At 44.8% G+C, this 20961-nt stretch overlaps 2 protein-coding genes and 4 non-coding genes across 6 annotated transcripts; 5 read left to right on the top strand and 1 right to left on the bottom strand.

Annotated features, from left to right (window-relative positions):
* Positions 1 to 5223: 5223 nt before the first annotated feature.
* MED22 (mediator complex subunit 22) lies at positions 5224 to 10632 on the bottom strand. Its single transcript, XM_056860754.1, has 4 exons — positions 10490 to 10632; positions 9754 to 9834; positions 8411 to 8619; positions 5224 to 5438 (listed from the first exon to the last, which is right to left on the bottom strand). Exons 1-4 carry the CDS (start codon positions 10610 to 10612, stop codon positions 5240 to 5242), a joined length of 612 nt encoding a protein of 203 aa, XP_056716732.1. The 5' UTR covers positions 10613 to 10632; the 3' UTR covers positions 5224 to 5239.
* A 2154-nt stretch (positions 10633 to 12786) lies between these two features.
* Positions 12787 to 20193, top strand: RPL7A (ribosomal protein L7a). The gene is made up of 8 exons (XM_056860612.1): positions 12787 to 12837; positions 15677 to 15797; positions 16552 to 16701; positions 17487 to 17627; positions 17988 to 18067; positions 18978 to 19108; positions 19617 to 19686; positions 20052 to 20193. The coding sequence occupies exons 1-8, from the start codon at positions 12835 to 12837 to the stop codon at positions 20154 to 20156; spliced, it is 801 nt and encodes a 266-aa protein (XP_056716590.1). The 5' UTR covers positions 12787 to 12834; the 3' UTR covers positions 20157 to 20193.
* LOC130487515 (small nucleolar RNA SNORD24) lies at positions 16403 to 16476 on the top strand. Its single transcript, XR_008933795.1, has one exon. It is a non-coding gene; the product is annotated as a small nucleolar RNA SNORD24 (small nucleolar RNA).
* On the top strand, positions 17342 to 17414 carry LOC130487516 (small nucleolar RNA SNORD24). The gene has a single exon (XR_008933796.1). It is a non-coding gene; the product is annotated as a small nucleolar RNA SNORD24 (small nucleolar RNA).
* Positions 17737 to 17813, top strand: LOC130487514 (small nucleolar RNA SNORD36). Its single transcript, XR_008933794.1, has one exon. It is a non-coding gene; the product is annotated as a small nucleolar RNA SNORD36 (small nucleolar RNA).
* Positions 18816 to 18895, top strand: LOC130487512 (small nucleolar RNA SNORD36). Its single transcript, XR_008933793.1, has one exon. It is a non-coding gene; the product is annotated as a small nucleolar RNA SNORD36 (small nucleolar RNA).
* Positions 20194 to 20961: the final 768 nt, after the last annotated feature.

Below are 20961 nucleotides of genomic sequence, written 5' to 3'. Positions count from 1 at the left end.
GCATCACCTGCTTCTGGAGCTTGAACTTCAGGTCTTGGGTCACCTAACATTTGATTGGATGTGGTGTGTCGGTTCTTGTGCTGCTGAGCTCTTCATAATTTCAATACTGTCATAAATTCATTTAATTATGCTTATAAGCCACACTGCAGATCTTTACAGGGTGGAAAGGAAATTATTTTTTAAAGGGACAAATAACCTTTTATGTTCCCCTGTGAAATGAAAGAGGATCTGGACAAATACTTTGACAGGGGAGTTGTCTTCTCTTCCCTGCATTGGTCTTTTCCCTCTGTGCATTTCCAGCTGAATGAAACAGCCACATACATATTTTGTAGCAAAACAACTCTTTATTCAATCATCTACTCAGTTAGGAAAAAATTCCCTCTACACACAAACTACAGAACACTGAAATGTTTATGGCCAAATTACCAGCTTCTTTACTGGCCTTACTCCCTGGACCTCTAGCAGCTATATATATATATATATATACACACACACACATACATATATATACATACATATATATACATATATATATATACACATACATATATATACATATATATATACACATACACACACACACACACCCCAGATGTGACTTGGCATCTATATTATATATAGGTGCCAAGTCACATCTGGTGACCCATGGTGAGGTTTTCAAGGCAAGAGACGCTGGGAAGTGGTTTGCCATTGCCTGCCTCCACATCATGACCTTAGTACTTGCCAGAGTCGACCCTGCTTTGCTTCTGAGATCAGTCTAGCCTGGGCTATCCAGGTCAGGGCAGCAAAACAATACACAGATATTAACAAGGTAGAGGTCATCCTGCTGCTAAGGGCCCAGGAGCAAGACCATGAAATCGTGACCCTCAGCAGGTCTGCATCTGTTTTAGAGGGCCCAGTCCCCCTTCAAGTACACATATGCTCCAATCCCCAGCTTACACCGCAGAGTAGGTTTCCAACAGCTAGTGGGCATTTTTATTGTTGGAGGAAGAGGCAGAGAGGTGATTTTTGCTGGGCCCCCTCCCATTGCAACACCTCCCCACCATAAAGTGGTAGAAGAAGAGGAAGAGAAGTCCTACTTCAGAAACTGTGCTTGCAGATCTCCTAGGAAACAAGGCCACATCCTGAAATCCTTGGAGATCAATTCTAAGCAGGTTTACTAAGCATTTACGTCAACGGCACCGACTCCTAGCAAAGTGTGCTTGGAACTGCAGCTTTGGTCACCTACAAAGCTCCAGAGGAAACAAAGAACCACTGTGTGGTGCAGAGCCACAGAAAGGCTGGGGGTAGCCCTGAGACTGGGAAATGAATTGGGGGGGGGGGGGAGAAGGGCTTAAAATGTGCAATAAGCATTTGTGGGATGGAGGGCAGTACTGGTTTAGCTTACACAGCTAATCTGGTGGAAGAACACTGAAAATGAGATACCCAAGTATTTAGGGCCAATTACCACGGAGTAATGGATATGAGCACCTTCCAAGGTTTCCGCTGTTCTTTTTTTTTAAGTAACCCTGCTAAAGAGTTAACAGATCAATACAAAAAACCAGCACAAGCTCTAAATTAAAAGAGACCAGCAGGTTCATGTTTCAATCATGACATCTCTAAACTAAAATGGCCAAGACTTTGCTAACCTTTGGAATATAGTCAAAAAGAAAGCTAGACTTGACACATGCAGTATCCCTATCTGACTACTGCAAAACAGAAATAATCCCTAGGGGTCTCCGTATTCAGATTGTTAATCCAATCTTTGAATTTTAAGAAATACTCTTCCAAATCAAACAAAAAATAAAGATCATCAACATACTTCTTGAATATGATCATATGCTCTTTAAAAGGGTTGTTATTGAAGATAAATTTGTGCTCAAAGTCTATCATATAGAGATTAGCAATGGCGGGGGCTCAAGCGGCCCCCATAGCTACTCCCTTGACTTGTATGTAAAGTTGGTCCTTGTAACGGAAAAAATTGTTCTCAAAGAGAATGTCAACCGGGTCTAGCAGGAAGTGGGTTGGAGGGGAGAGATCGGGTCTTTTATCGAAATGATTTTGAATAATATTTCTTGCTTCAGGCAGTGGTATATTGGTGTACAGTGAGGCAACGTCTAAAGTTGCCATAACACAACCTATAGGAAGATAGTGTTTTCTAATTGTTTTATGAAATCTCGTGAATCAAGGAGAAATGAAGGGGTTTGTTTAACAAAAGGCTGCAAAAAATGATCTAGGTATTTGGCTATAGGCTCCAGTTACGAATTAATCACTGAAATTATGGGACGACCGGGAGGTGGTGATAAATTTTTATGGATTTTGGGGAGAGTATGGAAGATAGGGATAGCAGGATGTTCCGAATTGAGATATTCTGCAGAAGAATCAATATAGTTTAGAGCAGAAGCTTCATAAACTACAATCCTAATGATTTTATCAACAGATTTGACTGGATTTGAGGGCAATGGGTGGTAAAATCTATTGTCACTGAGTTGTTTAAGGTTTTCAGAATTGTAGTCATTTTTGTTCAAAATCACTATTGAACTGCCCTTATCAACCTTCTTAATTACTATAGAGGCATCCCTATATAGGTTGTCTAAAATCTCCATACTGAGTTTGTATCTTAACTTTTTCACTCTTTGATATGTCTCTCAGCACCAAATGCTGAAAGGTATGAATTAAATGGTTGTTGCTATGGGATTGAATGAAGATTTGGGTCTGAAACTGGAATGAACAGAGGAAGCACCATGGAAATGCTCTTTAAGTTTTATTTGACGAAATAATTTGAACAGGTCTACTCTGGTACGAAAAGCAGAATACTTTGCAGTAGGGACAAACCTCAATCCTAAATTCAAAACATCTTTTTCATCAGGTATCTCTTTTTTTTCTGCATGGTCTGGGGGGATGCTGAAAATTCCTCTGTTGACCTCCCAATCTTAAAAAATACGGTCTAGAGGAGAAGGAAGAATAAGAAGAACCTCTGCTAGAAGAATTGTAACTGTCTGAATCATGTTCAGGTGAAGATGGTCTAAAGTGAGGTTCAACCCTTCTTTCATTAGGTCTTCTGCCATTAAGGGGATCCTGATATTGCCAAAAATACACCTTCTTTTGTGGATAATCATTGGTGTCCCTTTTGAATTTTTTGATTTTGTAAGCTTTAATGCTGGAAATATAATTTTCCAATTCATTTTTTAATGTCTCAAGTTGCTTTTTAAAGGAATCATCTGGCAACTTAGATTTTAGATCAGAACGGGTTGTTTCTATCTCATTGTCTAAGGTTTCAGCTTCTAGGGATGCTTGCTGAATGACAAGCAAGATCAGGTCTATGGAGCAGCAGTTCAAAATTGCTGCCCACTTGTTTTTAAACTCACGACATGTGAGAAATAATGCAGGTTTTTGAATACAGAGACCCCTAGGGATTATTTCAGCTTTGCAGTAGTCAGATAGGGATACTGCATGTAAGTCAAGTCTAGCTTTCTTTTTGACTATATTCCAAAGGTTAGCAAAGTCTTGGCCATTTTAGTTTAGAGATGTCATGATTGAAACATGAACCTGCTGGTCTCTTTTAATTGCTGCATTCACTGTCTGATATTTTCTATTGGTAAATTCAAATCACAATCTTACTTTCACAAGTTGGCATTTATATGGAACTCTTAACTTGTAATTAAATTTTTGTAACTATATTTATGTATGTTGATATAGACACGTTAAGTAACTCCTTCCCACACTTTCCCCTCCCCAGGCTGACAAAGCCCACAGCGAAACGTGATTTATAATCTATAGACCACGTTCCGTTCACCTTGTCTTCTGCAACGAGGCTTCAGCTTAAATTTTTTTACACAGCTATTGTTAGAAATTTTGAAAGTTGCGCTACTTCTGTCCTGCTGAATTTGCGTATTGCGCATGTCCATTCCTTCCAGCTGTTGCTTACCTTCAATTTCTTCACTGTAATTAAAAGACCAACTTCGCTTCGATCACCGCTGCTCTGCGCATGACCACCAGCTCCCGTTTTCGATCGGCTCCAACAGGACCAGCTGCTGCCGTTGCCAACTTTGGGATTGAACTTTGCGGCTATTACTTGCCTAGTTGAATCCATCTAGTTGTGTTTGAAAGTGTTGTTTTTTGTATGCCTTTGGTACAGTTTCTTTATGTTTGCAGTAGTGTGTTGATCTTATGCATTTTGCCTAGAATATAGCATTCGCCTTTTGCTAATTTAGAGCTTGTGCTGTTTTTTGTAAAGAGTTAACAGAAACATGAACAGAGCTTTCTCCCTTATTTTGCCTCCATGCCAAGCAAACCTCACCCACTTTTCTGTGTTGGGCTACTCTAAAGGCACAGGAGCAAGGGCAAAATAATATTTTTAAAGGTGGCAGACCCTCCAAGGGACGCAATGGAAAAGCAGGGGCATCAGTCTCTGCTTGTTTTACTGCCCCTGCCAGACAAACGTACAGAAATTCAACAGACAAAAGCCTTCCTGGGCCAAGGCTGGTAGGGTGAAATGCTTCATCTGCTTCTTGCCTGTCAGAAAGCACAGAAGCAGCAGGGGAGGTGGCTCCTCCAGTCCTGTCCCTCCCTACAAAGGACAGTTAACACCACAATCCAGATGACCTACCTGAAAAGGTAAAAAGTTGATGTTAATGCAGCTTAATTCCCTCAGGGGCCAGGGAATAAAATGCTTATAAAATATGGAAACTCTGTTCCAAAATTCCTATTGAGATAATGCGAGCACCACGCTGTATGAACATCTATTTTTCAAAGAGGAATTCTATCAGAGAACAGCTACATTTGAGTCCAGTAGCATCTTAGCGACCAACAAGATTTTCAGGGTATAAGCTTTCAAAAGCAAAAGCTCCCTTCACCAGACACGAGACACGAAGGGAGCTTGGAGTCTCATAAGCTCACACTCTAACAATCTCGTTGGTCTCTAAGGTGCTACTGGACTCGAATTGAACTGTTCTACTGCAGGCCAAGCTGGCTAAACCTCTGAAACTATCCGAGAGAAATAATCCCTAACAGCCGTCTTAAGCTCTCACATCAAACCCAAATGTTTTGCCACAAACAATGCCAGTGTCCTGTCAAAACTATGAGCTCCTTTGCCTCTAGCTAGCTATCCTCCCTTCATATTTGCTGTGTCATTTCTTAAGGAACAGACTCCAGCAAACGCAGCAGACTTCCAGAGGGCTGGAAGCCACTAGGTTCCACTGGAGAGCAAAATCCTTCAAGCCTCAAAATGCAGCTAGGCCGGGGGGCAGAGGAGTCCTTTTTAGGCATGCTCCGTGGGGGCTGCTCCATGCCCATTGACGTGAGGGTGCGAGGGGGTGGGCCCCTGGGGTGCCGGGACATTCTGCTCCATCATGGCAGCTACCAGAGGCATGGGGAGGCCTTCAGGGGAGCCCCCGGCAGGTTCTTGTCGCCAGTACGCCTCACACAGCGGAAGGTCATTGCCGTCGCACAGGCTGTAGCTTCCCAGCAGAAGAGAGGCAGGATGCAGATGAAAGAAGGAAGTAGCAGCAGAGGAAGAGGGAGAAAAGCAAGAGACGCATGCGTTAAGGAAGTAGCAGACTGTCTTTGGATGCCACAACAAGGTTCGCCAGCCCCTTCTTTTAAACTTAGCAGCTCATCTTCAAATAGACTTGGTGATGGGGCAGTTTTAAATGTACTCTTTCAGTAAACAGAATTAAATTGAGTGCGTGTCCATGACACAGGTTTTTGTTTGTTTTTGTCTAGGAAAGGTAAGAACTGTGAAAAGACTTTGTCATAGGGAATCAGGAAACCAATGAGTTGAACAAAAATAATACAGTACTCAAAATTAAGCACCCAAGGCAGAATCTTGATCAAAAAGCCTACTTGTTCAGGAACTAATTTTCCTGGAGTAGATCTGAGAAGGGGATGGGCCCAAGAAAGGCCTGTAGGAATGACAACCATCACCCCTCCCATCCCCACATTCCTTAGGGGGCTGGGACTTGGCCTCCCTTTATGGATCTCCGTATATTTTTTCCAGCAGCCAAAGACTAATTTTCAAGCTTTTACACAGGCAGGTGTTTCAGGGAAGATGTGGGAGAAGAAAGTAGATGTGCTGTCACATTGGGCAATAACTTCACACGCATGGATACACATGGTCAAACTTGCACGTGGCCCCCCCGCTGTGCTGACACAGGAGTGCCTGGGACCATCTTTGGATCCTTGTCCCAAGTAGAAGCCCCACCCCTGAAGTACACAGGAGATGCAAAAGGAAGTAGAGGAAATATTAAAAGTCTTGGAAATAAAAACAGGCAAAGAAGCAAGCTGTGCACAGAAAGGAGGGGAAAAGAGCCGCTTGCCCAAGGAATGGGCTGCTTTTCAAGAAAAATAAAACCAGTCCAGGACAGCAGCTACAGGTGGTTTTGCTCACAGCTGTTTTATTTATTATAATAAAATATTAATTTGCAGAGATTTTGGGACATTTTAGGTATAAATAGATGCTATGTGTATATTTTAGCCATACATGTGTGTGTCTGTATATGTACCTGAGTATATATACACACAGGCTTGGCTCAATGCTTAAAATATGTATACTAATTATATAATATTGTCGTAACCCATCAGCACTGGAAGCCCACAGCTCCAGCCACCATGGAGAGCCACACAGAAAAAAACAAATTACACTTGAAACCTGAAGTTTGAGAAGTGGTGCATGATTCTAGACTCTGGGCCTGGGAACTGGAGATTTGCGGCAACTGCCTCAACCTAGCAGGGAGGCCTGGGGTGATGAAAACATGCCGGCTCCAATGACCCAAAGGAATCGCAGCATGTAACCCCCCCAATGGACCAGAGGGCATTATGAGGCCTCTGGATTCATCTGGCTCTAACAGCAGAAGCGTGGCCTTCCACTGTGGCCTGGTCAACAGAGCAGGACACTTTGCCTGTTCCAGTCCATCCCCCATCAACTGACTGCAGAGAACCTGTGCTGGGAGTCCACGTGGGGCAGATGTAGAAACCCAGCTCCCAGGCTTGGGCATAACAGGGTAAGAGTTGGCTTCTTTGGTGCACTTGACTCAAAATGTCATCTGAAGCCTGAAAGGCGCAGGGAAGAAAAGGCAATCCATGCTGAACCAGAGGACCAGCAGAGAAGAGAGGCAGCTCCCTGGACCAGGCCAACACCCAACTTAATCCAACAATCTGTCTGCTGGAGCATCCAGCCTTGCTGAAGTTCGCAGGCTAAGCCTGAAGGGAGCAGCCACCCTCTGCTTTTCCTCAACCTGTAACCTTCACAGGTACACTGCCTCCAAACATGGAGGTTTCACGACTGGTGTTACTCATGCAAAGAACAACCTCCTTTCGCAAGTCCTGAATTGACTGATGGCCTCATGAGGTGTCATGCAAGAGGCAAAAATGCTATCAACTTTCTCAGAATAATGCTATAAAGATTAACACATGAGCGAAATTGATTGCTAGGCCGGAATCAGTCCAAGGGAGAGCCTTTGAGACCAGATCTGTTTGGAGATGTGCAGGAGACGAAACACCTGGCAGATCACAAAGCCTCCCAGTGCCCAGACCACCCAAAGGCTCCATGATTCAAACATAATTTATAGCTTATGAAGGGTGGGGACCCAAACCTTTGCTGCCTAATTAGTGTGTTTTTTAAAGCATACAAGCCATACCATGGAAAACACTAAAAGCTCAATTTTATCTCTGAACAGCCAAGAAAAAAAAAGTTGGATACCCCCTCCCAACATGAAGTAGTCAACTGAAACCTTATTGAGTCAAAAAGATTTGGCTGGCCAGCCAACCAGTTTCTCCTGTCTGTGACTGTAACTGTCACCATGTTGGTCTTTGGCAACAAGGAGCTGACCAAGCATTTTGCAGTTAAAAGAGTAAACTTCTGTTTCAGGCACTTCTTAGTTTCATACATGACTAGCTTGAGGATAGGGTGAGTAGTAAAAATATCCATGCTATAATGCAACATATAATGATATTTGGGGAGCCAGCATGGTTGACATAATTATAAAAGGCTTCTTGGGATCTATATTGCATTAAATATTTCTCTGCTGGTCACGGAAGAAACAAAAATACACCCCCTCCCAAAAAAGAAAGCTGATAAGGTAATATTTGGGGTGGGAACAATACACTAGAAGTGCCCGTGATGTTTAGAACACTAGCCCTCCCACCCAAGCTACTGGCTGGCAAAACTTGGAGATGCCGTCTAGGGAAGATGCTCTGTCCCTGCATCTCCATGGAGCAAGCCCTGATTTGCATGGTATGGCTGCCACCTAAATAGAAGCACTGAATTGCAAACAGAAAGTGCAAACTCAATTGCATTGAGGCTGAACACCCCGCCCCCATGCAGATTCAGCTGCCTGAGCACAGATGCTTCAAGAAGTCTACCAGGGCAGCTGCAGTCGGAAGGTCAGAGACAGGCCGAGTGAGTCTGGGTCACCCAGGGCTTTATTTGTACCTGGAAGAGTAATACTCTTCTTCCAACTCGTAGAGGTCGATGGAGATCTCGTCCCGTAGCGTGATCAGTTTCTTGTCGCACTCCTCCTGCAGGCCGCGCAGCTGCTGGGTGCGCTGGTTGATGGCCTCGTTGACGGAGGGGAAGTCATTGAGGATCAGGAACTGCTTCAGGTCAGAGACGAGCTTCATGAGGGACTCCCCAGCCCGGACCTACTCAGAAGAGTCAGAAGTTTAAACAGCGTAGCTGAACTATCCTGAAAGCAGTAGTTTTCTGTTTTGTTTTTTGGCGCCAAGCTGCAGCCGACTTATGGTGACCCCTCATGGGATTTTCAAAGTGAGAGATCATCACAGGTGATTTGCCATTGCCTGCCTCTGCATAGCAACCCTGGACTTTCCTAGTGGTCTCTCATCCAAGTACTAACCAGGGCCGATCCTGCTTAGCTTCGGATCAGGGTGAAGTTAATGCTATATATGTTGAATTATAAGCACCCTGGGACAGGCAACCGTTTTTGGGATGCAGGATTTCCCAAAGGGCTGCAAGCATAGATGGCCACAGAGAAATTTTCTACAACGATGTGTCTTGCACTGCTGAGCTTGTTTGCCCACCTCCTCCAACTTTGCCAGTGCTGGAAAGGTGCCCCCTATGAACTTGGAGGGAGAGACAGACAAGAGTCTTAAATCTGGGGATCCCAAAATCTCTCAGCTGAGGACAACCCCAAGATGCCCTTCCTCCTGGAGAGCCTGCGTGGGGTAGTGGTTAAGAGCAATGGTTTGGAGCACTGGACTTTAATCTGGGGAACCTGGTTTCATTCCCCACTCCTCCACATGAGTGGCAGGCGCTAATCTGGTGAACCGGGTTGGTTTCCCCACTCCTACACATGAAGCCAGCTGGGTGACCTTGGGCTAGTCACAGCTCTCTTAGAGTTTTCTCAGCCTCTCCTACCTCACAGGATGTCTGTTGTGGGAGGGGAAGGTGATTGTAAACTGGTTTGATTCTTCCTTAAGTGGTAAAGAAATCAACGTACAAAAACTAACTCTTCTTCTTCCAGACCTGCACAGGGCAGTACCACTCCTTTCAGTAGCCCGTGCCTGCCTGTAAGAGTACTGATGCAGCAGTAGCCTTTCTTTGCCTGTATAAGTCCTTCCTCATCTGCCATAGGGCAGAATTAATCCCACTTGCCTCACTAAACAGAGCAGGGAGAAGAAGCAACAGACCCCCAAAGGAAGAGGGAGGATGCCCACCAGTATGGCGGATTTGGTACTTGTAAACCAGGTTAGGGACCAACCATAATGGGACCTTCCCCCCAGCATCTCTTTCCAGGGGCTCAGGCCACCCTGACTCACAATGTTTGCTGCTCTGACGTGCATTTCATAGTTGTCTTGCTCGCCTTGGGTTGCCCGAGACACCTGAGTTTCTTCTTCAATCTGTAGAAGGAAGTGGAAAACAGCATTCAGGAGCCCTGTGAGCTTTCCAAGTCTAAAAAGTGACTTATTTACTCTGTTTAACCCCACCTTTCCCCATTTTATCTTCACAGCACCCCTGCCAGGTAGTTTAGGCCAAGAGTGTCACCCAGGAGGCTTCCATGGTCCAGTGGGGATTCCAACCTGGCTCTCCCAGCTCCTAGTCTGATACTCTAACCACTAAACCCCACTGGCTTGATTTCTGCATCACAGAAGGGTTTCCGCTGCACTCAGCAGGTATGAGTTTTTGGTTATGCATCTTTTCTTTGCACCTGTCTCTATTATGTAAAGAACACAACTGGTTTGGTGTAATGCCCACCGGCCAATGTTATTCCCCGTGTCAGGAATTTTAATGCCCTAAACTCTTAAAAAAGGTTCTCATTCTTCCCCCAAGTCAGACTGGCTAGCAGCAGTGACATTTTTCACCATCCTTGCAGAATGTGTTTCGGCTCACTGATTTGAGCTGCCTTAGTTATTTTAAAGCACTGCTGTTCAAGCAAAGAAATGTTTAAGGTCTAGCCAGGTCTGCAAAAATTGGGGAAGGTTGGGAGGGGGAAGAGGGGAAACAGAAGAAGCAACTTCTGTGTGGCTTTCTGGGTCTCCCCCTCCAAGCACACACCTTTGCAGTCTTGATGATCTCTGTGAAGTTATCCATGATGGACTTGATATCATCTTTCAACCTTTTATTAAAGGACTGAAGGAGGGTTTCTTTACTCTGAGGGAGGACGCGTTGCTGCGACATTATGGGAGAGGAGACACTTCAGCTGGGAACAAGAAAAAAAATACAAGATGTTAGAAGGCAGAACCATCAAGGCCTGTATGTAACTAGTGAAATTTCTTCTGAGAAATGCCTTGCCTAAAAGTGGCACAGCCCAATTTCAAAATCTGAATGTTGCAAAGACAGTCATAAGGGATTTACTTTACCATTTTTCTTTACCTTTCTCTCTGAGACTGAATCCAGATTACAGGAACACATATGGAAAATCTTTAGCCCCCAAACAGCCTTGATACAAAATACGAAAAGCAGAATTTGTGTTACCATGCCCTTTCTTGGCTTTATCTCCCAAACATGCAAACCAAAGATGTGGAAGCAAGAGTCAACATCTCAGTCTCTCTCTTGAAGCAACAGCGGAGGTTATTCAGCTGTCAAACTGATCGACCTACAGCACCCAGCTCTGTTTCCATCTTTTTGACAGCCCATGCCATCCTAAACACAGCCCACAGAAGGCTCAGAAGGGGGTCACTGTTTAGACTTGCCCTGTCTCCCACCAACACACACAGTCCATAACTTCACTCATTCTAGGCAGCAGATGGAAACTGTAGGAAGGTGCAATGGTCCATGGGAACCCCCAAGAACAACAGCTACCTAAAAGGTTTCTGTTTTTTAACAAAGACCACCTCCCTCCAAAAAGTCACAATATCCTGAGCATAATCTTTCAGGTTCGCTAGAACTTTTCAGAAGATTGAGCACCAGCTGCCTCTCCAGCACACTGAGAAGCATCTGGCAATGCCCTTACAGAGGAAAAGGAAGAAAAGCGCACCTTAAAACGTTTGGTCCATCGATTTGCACGCACCCCTCTTCATCCCACCCGAAGGTACAGCAGAAGCTCAAGGAAAATAAACCCCACACGCTCGCTTTGAACAGGCCACCCCCGTGGGGCACTATGCCATAGAGTCCGCCCTTCAAAGGATGCCTTTCCTCCAGAGCACTGGTTCCCAACCAGGGGTCCATGGACCCTCAGGGGTCCGCGAGAACTAAATTAAGGTCCGCAAAACAAAGTTATAAACCCATAATAAATTAATATTTTCAATTAAAAGTTCTCTATTATAAAATATATATATTCAAATATTATTCTAAGTTTAATGTTTAACTAACAGTTATGATTAAAGTTTATTTTCAAATTCTCATAATTTTTATTTTGAACCTTGGGGTCCCTGCACCGAACAAAAAAGTCCTAGTGGTCCCTGGTCAAAAAAAGGTTGGGAACCACTGCTCCAGAGGAACTGACCCCTGCAGTCTGGAGATCTCTTGCAATTCCGGAGGACCCACCTGGAAGTTGGCAACCCGATAACCAAGCCACAGTTCTTCAACACAACATTATTTTACCCACAAAGCTCAGCCATCCCCGCTGCTCAGACGAACCCTCCTTCGGTCGGCTCTTCCCCGCCTGCCTGCCTGTCTCGAGCGGACATCTCACCTGCCCCTCAGCCCGGAATCCTCCCGCCGCACCGACACGGGCCGCTCAAGCCGGCTCAAACAGGAAGCGACACCACGGGACGAATCAACGAGAAGGCCGCTCCGCCTTGACCCCTTTCCCTTTGGCGCCACTTCCGCCCTCCTGCCCCAGGAAGCACTGCCCCAGGTTCCGGTTTGAACGGGAACGCCCATTCTTGGGTTGCTGAGGGGAGGGAAAAGTAGGATTGAAATTTTACCCGTACTGTGATTAATATTTTAAAAATCCTCATAACATGACAGATAAATCACAAGAACCAGAAAGGATTACAGAAAGACATGAGCACCGCCCTGCTGGCTCAGACCCAGGCCCACCCGGCTCAGCAGCGGGGGCCAACCAGGCGCCTCTAGGGAGCCCACAAGCAGGGCGGCTACAGCAGCAGCCTCCAGCCTCTGCTCCACGGCACCTGCGCATTCAATTAATGCGCCCCCTTGCTGTTAAATTGTGCTGGAAATACAAATTCACGTCGGCTTCTGCGCTTTACGTTTCCTGGCCGGGGGGGGGAGCTGCCCCTTCTACCCCAGAGCGATAGGAGGAGGAAAAGAGAGAGGGAGGGGCGTCAACACAAGCCGGGAGTCGAGGGCGGGAGCTAGTCTTTCCCCGCCTCTACGACCTTCTCCTACCGCCACTTCCCGCGCGATTTACGTCGACCCTCTCGCGGGAAGTGGCGACGCTTGATTATATTACCCGGCATTCCTTGCGCTCTTCCTTTTTCGTCCCGCAAGGCAAGATGGTGAGTGGAGGCCGCGGTCGGGTTTATTGGCGGGGTTGGGGGAGGCTCTCCATCCATCGCCATCCGCCCTCTGAACGGGAGACCGGCGGAGCCGCGGCTAGTAGCGGAGGCACCGGGCAGCCGGGCGCCTCTGTAGAGGCTTATATGGGGCGGCTGCGGTTAAGCGTTTTGGGGGGCGGCCTCGGCTTTAGGCCTGGGCCGCTTTGGGCAAACGGGGCGTGGGGTGTTAACCCTTGGTCGCTGTAGGGGAGGCTTTTGTTCTCAATGAATGCTTGCGCTTGCTACTCGGCACTGGGTGCGTTCACATTTGAACCGGTTTTAGTGACAAGTGTTTCCCAAGTGGTTTGTGCCGTTTGTCCGGGGGGAGGGCTAGAAGCAGAATCATAGAGTTGGAAGGGACCACCAGGGTCATCTAGTCCAGCCCCCTGCACAATGCAGGAAATTCACAACTACCTCCACCCCCCCACATCCCCAGTGACCCCAACCCTCCCCCCGCCATGCAGGATCCCACAATCAAAGCACTCCCGACAGATGGCCATCCAGCCTCTGCTTAAAGACCTCCAAAGACGGGGACTCCACCACCCTCCGAGGCAGCGCATGCCACCATCGAACCGCCCTCACCGTCAGGAAGTTCTTCCTAATGTTTAGGTGGAATCGCTTTTCTCTTAGTTTAAATCCATTATTAAATCCCTTTAAAACTGGTTCACGTTTTTGGCTGCTCCAGGCGGTCTCAGAAAGTGACCTGGAGTGTTGCTGGCTGTATTTAGTGCTCAGAGTGATCCGTAGCAGGGCGCGAGTCTTAGACTTTCCATGAGGTTGGAGTGTAACCTCTTGGGTGGTTGTTATGGTTGGTAGTGATCGCTTTTTTGTATCAGTGTTCTATCATTGGCCCTGTGGAGGGACTGTGAGAGTTTGGGGGCTTCCCTTTCTTATCTTGGGGCTCGTTTTGCCATCTCATTCCAAAGTTTAATCCTGCATAAAATTTTGTTTCTAATCTATAGAATATTTCTTAATATTTATTTCTTAATATACAAATGGAAGTTTTCCTATTGGGGAAAAGAGAATCAATGTCACTTTTTTTCTTTAGTGCTTCCCTGTTTCCGCAGTGTGAATCTGTACTTGACTAGAAAGTGGCTATCCCAGATTGAAGACGTTTAAAATTCTTTTCCTTGGCTGGTGGTGGTTGTATAAATTTCAGGGGGAAGTAGCTCTAGATCTTTGAATATAACTTTCTTGGAGCCCTCCCCCTCCAGCCATGTACTTTTAAGAGGATACATTTATTGTGTTTAGAAGCCTCTGATAGGCCACTAGAGTGCAGTTTGAGGGATTTGGCATACCTGCAGAGCTACTGTTTCACTTGAAAAGCAAAGTTATCATGGCTTGGAAAAAGTGAAGCTCTAGTTGGCATGATCTGAGTTTGGCTTTCCAGAGCTTCAGAGTCCTTGAGACTGTGAGCATTGCAGAGTCTTCTCACATAATGTTTAAGGTTCCACTGTTCCTACAAATTGATGTTGAAACAATTAATACAAGTGGGGAATAAAGGAATTAAAATTATAAAATCTGCAAATGCCCACAGTAGTACCTTTTTTCAAAAATTACAATGAATCCAATTGTTAGTTTATATATTTTAAATTAAGCATACAACATGTAGGTTGTCAATTCACCAGGCAAAGTACATGATGGACATACGAAAGTTAAACTAATTAGGTAAGTAAAACAAATTAAAGTAATAATATTTCTAAATACAATCAGGTTGTACTTCCACAGTAATGTATACTCTTATTAGGTTGTAATTCTACAGGTAATGTACAATAGTGATTTCACAGATAACGTACAGACAAGTTCCTGGGTATATACTTGTTTCGTAGAAAATTTCTTCAGTTTGTATTCTAAACTTGTTTCTACGAAAAAGCATATACCTGGGAACTTGTCTGTACATTATTTGTTTAATCACTATTGTACTTTACCTGTGGCATTACAACCTAATACATTACCTGTGGAACTACAACCTGATTATACTTAGAAATGTTATTACTTTCATTTGTTTGACTTACCTACAACTTGAATTTAAGCATATGTTCATTATGTACTTTACTTGGTGAATTGACAACCTGCATGTTGTATGCGTAATTTAAAAGCTATAAACTTACAATTGGACAAATTGATGTTAAGACAGAATGTTTGTGAACTTGCCTTGCTGTAGAGATAAAAAAAAGTTTAGAGAAAAATCCTCTTTCAAGTATTTTGTCATTTTTTCCAATACTGTTCATTTTCAAAGATACCCTCGTTATTCAAATGTGACTAATCTTCCAAGTTAAATGTTATACTGCAGAGAATTATGGTATGCTGTGGGAGAGTTTGTTTTCTCAATTTTGAGGTATTTCCAACCCCCCCCCCCATTTTTCCCTGGGATCAAAGTTCCTGAATGTTTTAGATTGGTAGCATTAACCAAATGCAAACCCCCCCCCCCCCATTTTATTTAATAAACTAATTCGGATGTCAAAAGGATGTAGGTGAATTTCCCATCCATAAGACTATTCTGAACCTGAGTTAAATGGTAGTTTAGAATCTCAGGGTGTTGGGGATCAGTGCCTCACTCTCCACATGCCTGCTTTCGTACATTACAGATAGCCAGAGTTATTTTCTAATTGGGATTGATGCTCTGCGTGAGAATGGGGATAGGGGTATGTGCATGAGCCCAGCACAAACTGAGGTCGTGCATGTTACGGTTTAATGTTGGTTTGTTGTGAGCTCTGGAAGCTGTGTGTTTTTCCTTTCTAAGGCTGGTGGTTCCTTGAATGCAGAGATGTCTTAACTGTATTGCTTTTCAACTCAACAGCCCAAGGGGAAGAAGGCCAAGGGGAAGAAGGTGGCCCCGGCACCTGCTGTAGTCAAGAAGCAGGAGGCCAAGAAGGTGGTCAACCCTCTCTTCGAGAAGAGGCCCAAGAACTTTGGCATCGGTGAGCATGTGGAGAGGCAGGGGACAAGGGGGCTTGGGGAGAAAGTTGATTTATATCAAATTACATTTAAGAACTGATAGGTTCTTCAGTAATGGATAACTGCAACCTATCGTTCTAAGTAAGGGAAGAATATTAATACTGAAATGAGAAAAAATACAGTCTAGTTGTTTAGCTGTGCTGTTTGGGAATTCTTTGTAAAAGTTTGTTTATTTGTATCGTATCTTTTAATGCTGGTTTGTACGTGAGTTTGATTTTTATAAGCCACCTCAAACTGTTGAGGTGGCAAGCAGTTCTGTCAACATTACCAGTTGTCAGGGAATGTTTTTGCCTAGTATCTGCTGGGAGATTCTCCTTGCATTTAATCCTTTTTAAAAAGCCATTTAATACCAGTGCTCATCAAAACATCTGAGAAAAAGTTAAGTTCTCCAGTTTGAAAACTTGGTTGTTCAAGGCAAGGTGTTTGCTTAATTGTAGGCATCTTTCTCATCTGGCTGTCATGTAAAAGGGACCCAGATGATAAAAGGACAGGTATCTTGGTATATCAGTTGTAGAAAAACTTTCAGATTTCAGCTAGCCTAGAGCTGCTGAAAGGTCAGAGGGCCACAAGCAAATGATGCAAATGAATATTTGCTATCTGAGTTACGTTGCTGACAAGATATCCACCAAGATCGCTGATGCTTGTGTCCCCTTGGCCCTGATGTAGCCCTGGTGTGGGTCAGGGCGTGGTGGTTTGAGTGGTATGGTGTCTTTTCAGGGCAGGATATCCAGCCTAAACGGGACTTGACTCGCTTTGTGAAATGGCCCCGTTACATCAGACTTCAGCGCCAGAGAGCCATCCTCTACAAACGGCTGAAGGTGCCCCCTGCGATTAACCAGTTCACACAAGCGTTGGACCGCCAGACAGGTAAAGGGAGTGTCAGAGCTTTGTGGCTGTTTTGAAGGCTGGAGTGTTTCTATGGCTCCGAGTGGCCATTTCAGGCTATTGGGTTCACAGGGATATGCGGGCAAGAAGATAGTATTACAATTTAAGGGCAATTTTAAAGTAGCTTGGAAGTTGGCATGAAGGCTGCTGGAGGTGAAATTTGGCTGGGTGGGGGTGTTGATAGCTCAGGCAGCAGACTCCCCAAACTGGATTTTTAAACGTTCAGGAACTATGAACCTGCAGGAGGTTACTAAAAAAGGCATGCTCAACTTTACCTGTCTTTGTGGGGTGTGTGCCTTTGCTTTGTATCTGGTCTGGATCCTGACTCCTAGGACTTAGTCTACTGGAGCATCCCTGGTACAAATCCAGCCTGATACCGATGATACACAGATGGTGGGGATTACCAGAACCTTTGAAAGTGGGATGTTGTGGAGGGTTGTTTTAGAAAGTAAGACATGGAACTTTGACTTGCGGGCAAAAATGGTTGGCCAGAGTTTACATTGGTGTTAGTTGGAAGTTAGGGGCTTGAAAGATTAACTGTGGTAAAATGCAAAGCTATTGGAGCTGAGGAGACTAGTACATGGCAACATCCCACCCCCCAAGTGAGTGACTTTCCTTTATGTGCAGATGATGCTAGCAAATATTTGCTATCTGAATTTCCTTGATGACTCCCAACCACCAAGATCGCTGATGCACAAAAATCTCTCGGGGGGGGGGGGCAGTAAGCTATTAACTCTCCTTTAACAGAACCCGGACTGTCTTAACAGCTACTCAGCTCCTGAAGTTGGCCCACAAGTACAGGCCTGAGACCAAGCAAGAGAAGAAACAGCGGCTGCTTGCTCGGGCAGAGCAGAAGGCTGCAGGAAAGGGAGATGTCCCTACCAAGAGGCCCCCAGTGCTGAGAGCAGGTAACATCCTAAAATCTACATGCTAAAGCTTATAAATGACCAGAAAGAAGGGTCAACATTGTGCATGCACCTACCTTGTAAGGAAGAGTATTGGTGGCTGAACAGGCTATTGCTATGATGTATGAATTTCTTCACCTGAGCTGCAGAATGAAGAGCAAAAACACGAGCTTTTTAACCCTGAGCTTTAGCAGGTTGTTTCCATTCTGTTCCTTACTGTGCCCAGCAACAGTTTGATGGCTTGGTGTTGTGCATCAATACCTCTCAGATATATGGACCAGCTCACTGTACCTTCCAACAGAGAGTGAGCTGTGAATTTTTGTTTGAAAAACATAATCCCTTCTGTTAACTGATTATTTGCAGGCGTTAACACAGTCACAACACTGGTGGAGAACAAGAAAGCCCAGCTAGTGGTGATCGCGCATGATGTAGACCCCGTTGAGGTAAGAAGTTAGAACCCTTTGCCCCAAAGGTTTAGATCTTTGCTGCTAGGCGAGAGCATTTGAGCAGAGGGCTGTAACGAAAAATACATCCTGCTTATTGCCAATCACCCACGTCATGTTTCACGCAGCACAAAGGAATGGAAGGGGTTTCCCATCCTCCCCACTGTAGCCCTCAGAACAGTGGCCTCCTCCTTGGCTCTTTCAGAACTAAAAGTACAGCTGGCTGCTGGAGGAATGACGATACCTGCTGGCAGCAAAGGCTACAATTTAATGGATTGTTGAAGTCCCTCCTTCAGAGTATTTCAGACTGTTGCCATATTTTAAAGCGAGGGGGGAAAGTTCTGCAATGTACATCACTTTGTACTTTGCATTTCATTTGTTGCTGCCCATTCACCCAATTTGGAGCAATCCTATAGCTGTTCACAGTCCACCATCCTAAATTCAGTATCATCTTCAAACTTGGACACTACTCTCCTCACCCCCCTTCCCCAACAAAATAGTGCTGATACTTGTGGAATCCCACTTCTTTCTTCCACTATTGAGAGAACTCATTTACTACGTAAATACATTCCAAAAGGTCACTGAGGCAGGATTTTCCCTTTGCAGAAGCTGTGCCAATATCAGGTTCTACTGATTTACCCAGAACAAATGTTATGCCTGTAATTTCCTGGCTGTCCTCTTGAGCCCTTTTGAAAAAAAAACTGTTACATTTGCTGCCTTGGAGTGCTCATAAAGCAGGGTGTGGCTATTGCGATGATGTTTGAATTTCTTCACCTGAAAAATACCCATGAAGAGCAAAATGATACGAGCTTTTTAACCCTGAGCAGTGGCCAACCCAAAGAGAACAAACCCCGAAAGCAACAGCTCCTCCGCCTATTAATAAGTGTGTTGTCTGTCTTCTTGGTTAAAGCTGGTGGTTTTCCTGCCCGCCTTGTGTCGCAAAATGGGAGTCCCGTATTGTATTATCAAGGGCAAGGCCAGGCTGGGCCGCCTTGTCCACCGAAAAACCTGCACCTGTGTTGCTTTCACTCAAGTTAATCCGTAAGTAACCTGTAAAGACCTTAGAAGAAACCTGGTTGGGGGGTGGGAGTCAAGTACCAGCTGACCACTGGGTTTCCAGCCAGTTTCTCAAGCCCGTCTTTTGTGACATTTACAGTGTTCAGTCTGATACCAAACAGGACTCCAGTGGCATCTTCAAGGCTAACTGGCTTCATGTTTGCTGCAACAGACCGCCATAGCTACTTCTAGAATTACATGATTTAATATACGATGTAGGGGAAGGAGTCCAGAATCCCAGGCAGGTTGAATGAGAACGGAGACCCAAATGGCCGGCCCACAGCTCCTGTACTTTGCACAGAAAGCTGAACGAATGCCTTTATCCCTTAGGCCTCTTCTGCAGTCAAAAGCTGTGCAAGCCATAGTGGTTCTGCTTAGGTAGGCCCCTTGTCAATGAAGGCTAGTACCTTCTCAGCTGTGGCATCAGGCTGGTTCTGATGAGTGGTTCTCTAAAGCTGTTCCTGCTTTGCAACATAGCGTTTTTCCTCCATAGGGAGGACAAGGGAGCCCTGGCTAAACTGGTGGAAGCTGTGAAGACCAACTACAACGAACGATATGATGAGGTAAGCGTGTGTTTTTTTTCCCCTTAGGTCTGTCTTACCATCAGTAAATGCTAGAAAAGCTTTTCCCCATTTTTGTTGGTGCAACTTGGGCCACTGTCTGGCTTTGTTAAAATTACTGTCAGTAGACTAAAGACTGGCTTTGGGGGCAGGGGTTGGGAATCTTCCCCAGCCCATGTGTGTAGATATTTAGCATTATTTGCACCAAAAAATGATGGAAAGGCATATGGGGTAATAATCATAACAATGGAAAGGCATATGGAGTAATAATCATAATAAATCTAGTTAGAAGTCTCAGCATTTGAGAGAAGATTAAATGTATGGCTGCATCTAAAACAAGGGCTTTTTTTTTTTACATTTCCTTCCAGATCCGTCGTCATTGGGGTGGCAATGTCTTGGGGCCCAAGTCAGTGGCTCGCATCGCTAAGCTTGAAAAAGCCAAGGCTAAAGAATTGGCCACTAAGCTCGGGTAGATATATCAAATTTGCCTCAAGTTCTTTACATAAAAATAAAATTATAAACAAAATTATAAACAAACATTGTAACTGCTGAAGTTATTGTACAGTGTAAAAGGATGGTGTTACTCGCTACCATATATACAAATTCCACCAGCCAGCTGGGGAGGGCTTTGATTACTTGGATGCTGCAAACTCTCTGCTGTCTTTTGGTACCCTGGTTTTAGATGAGTCAAGTGCTGCAGACTCTGCCAGGGCTTAAAATCCAAGAACGGTACAGCTGGGATGGGGCTCCACAAGACACAAAAGGTGCCTCTTTCATGCTGGGCTCCACTCCTTGGAGACAGAGAAGCCTCAATAGGGTGCCTTTCATAACTTTATAGTTCCTGTTGTCATCCCCCCCAAATCCCAGCGTTCAGTTCACTGTAAGTATCTTGCATTTTCTGCATGGTCTTTGTATCTGCCTTTGTTTTGTAATGCAGAGGAAGGTAGGATAAAATGCAGCCAACCCCACCCTCAAACATGAAGGAGTATAGTAGCAGGGCATGAGTCTCAATAATCATAACAATCAAGTGTTTCATAATTTATTCACCACTAACCCACCATTTTAAGAAACCTGATTTCTTAGGCTTGTGTCACAAACATTTTGGCTTCCTGCACCAATCTTTCTTCAAACCCGTGCTGAGTCACTGATTTTCCACATGCTTTTCGAGTTGCAGAATGAACAGCCTTCATGCCAAGAGTAGCATCCTGTTTTCTTCCCTTTCTGCTTTGCCTTCTGTATTTAATGAATCTGGCTTTGTAAAACCTTTGTTTCAAGCAG

The sequence above is a fragment of the Euleptes europaea genome, chromosome 14 (genome assembly GCF_029931775.1).
Source record: "Euleptes europaea isolate rEulEur1 chromosome 14, rEulEur1.hap1, whole genome shotgun sequence".
NCBI lineage: Eukaryota > Metazoa > Chordata > Lepidosauria > Squamata > Sphaerodactylidae > Euleptes > Euleptes europaea.
This window is presented reverse-complemented; position numbering and strand designations above follow the sequence as displayed.

Coding starts and splice junctions, on each gene's coding strand:
- MED22 (XM_056860754.1), bottom strand. CDS start 10,612: ATGTCGCAGCAACGCGTCCTCCCTCAGAGTAAAGAAACCCTCCTTCAG. Junction 8,620..9,753: donor ACGTCAGAGCAGCAAACATT/GTGAGTCAGGGT, acceptor TCTTCTGAGTAG/GTCCGGGCTGGGGAGTCCCT. Junction 5,439..8,410: donor GAAGAGTATTACTCTTCCAG/GTACAAATAAAG, acceptor TCTGCTGGGAAG/CTACAGCCTGTGCGACGGCA.
- RPL7A (XM_056860612.1), top strand. Junction 15,798..16,551: donor GCCCAAGAACTTTGGCATCG/GTGAGCATGTGG, acceptor GTGTCTTTTCAG/GGCAGGATATCCAGCCTAAA. Junction 17,628..17,987: donor GCCCCCAGTGCTGAGAGCAG/GTAACATCCTAA, acceptor GATTATTTGCAG/GCGTTAACACAGTCACAACA.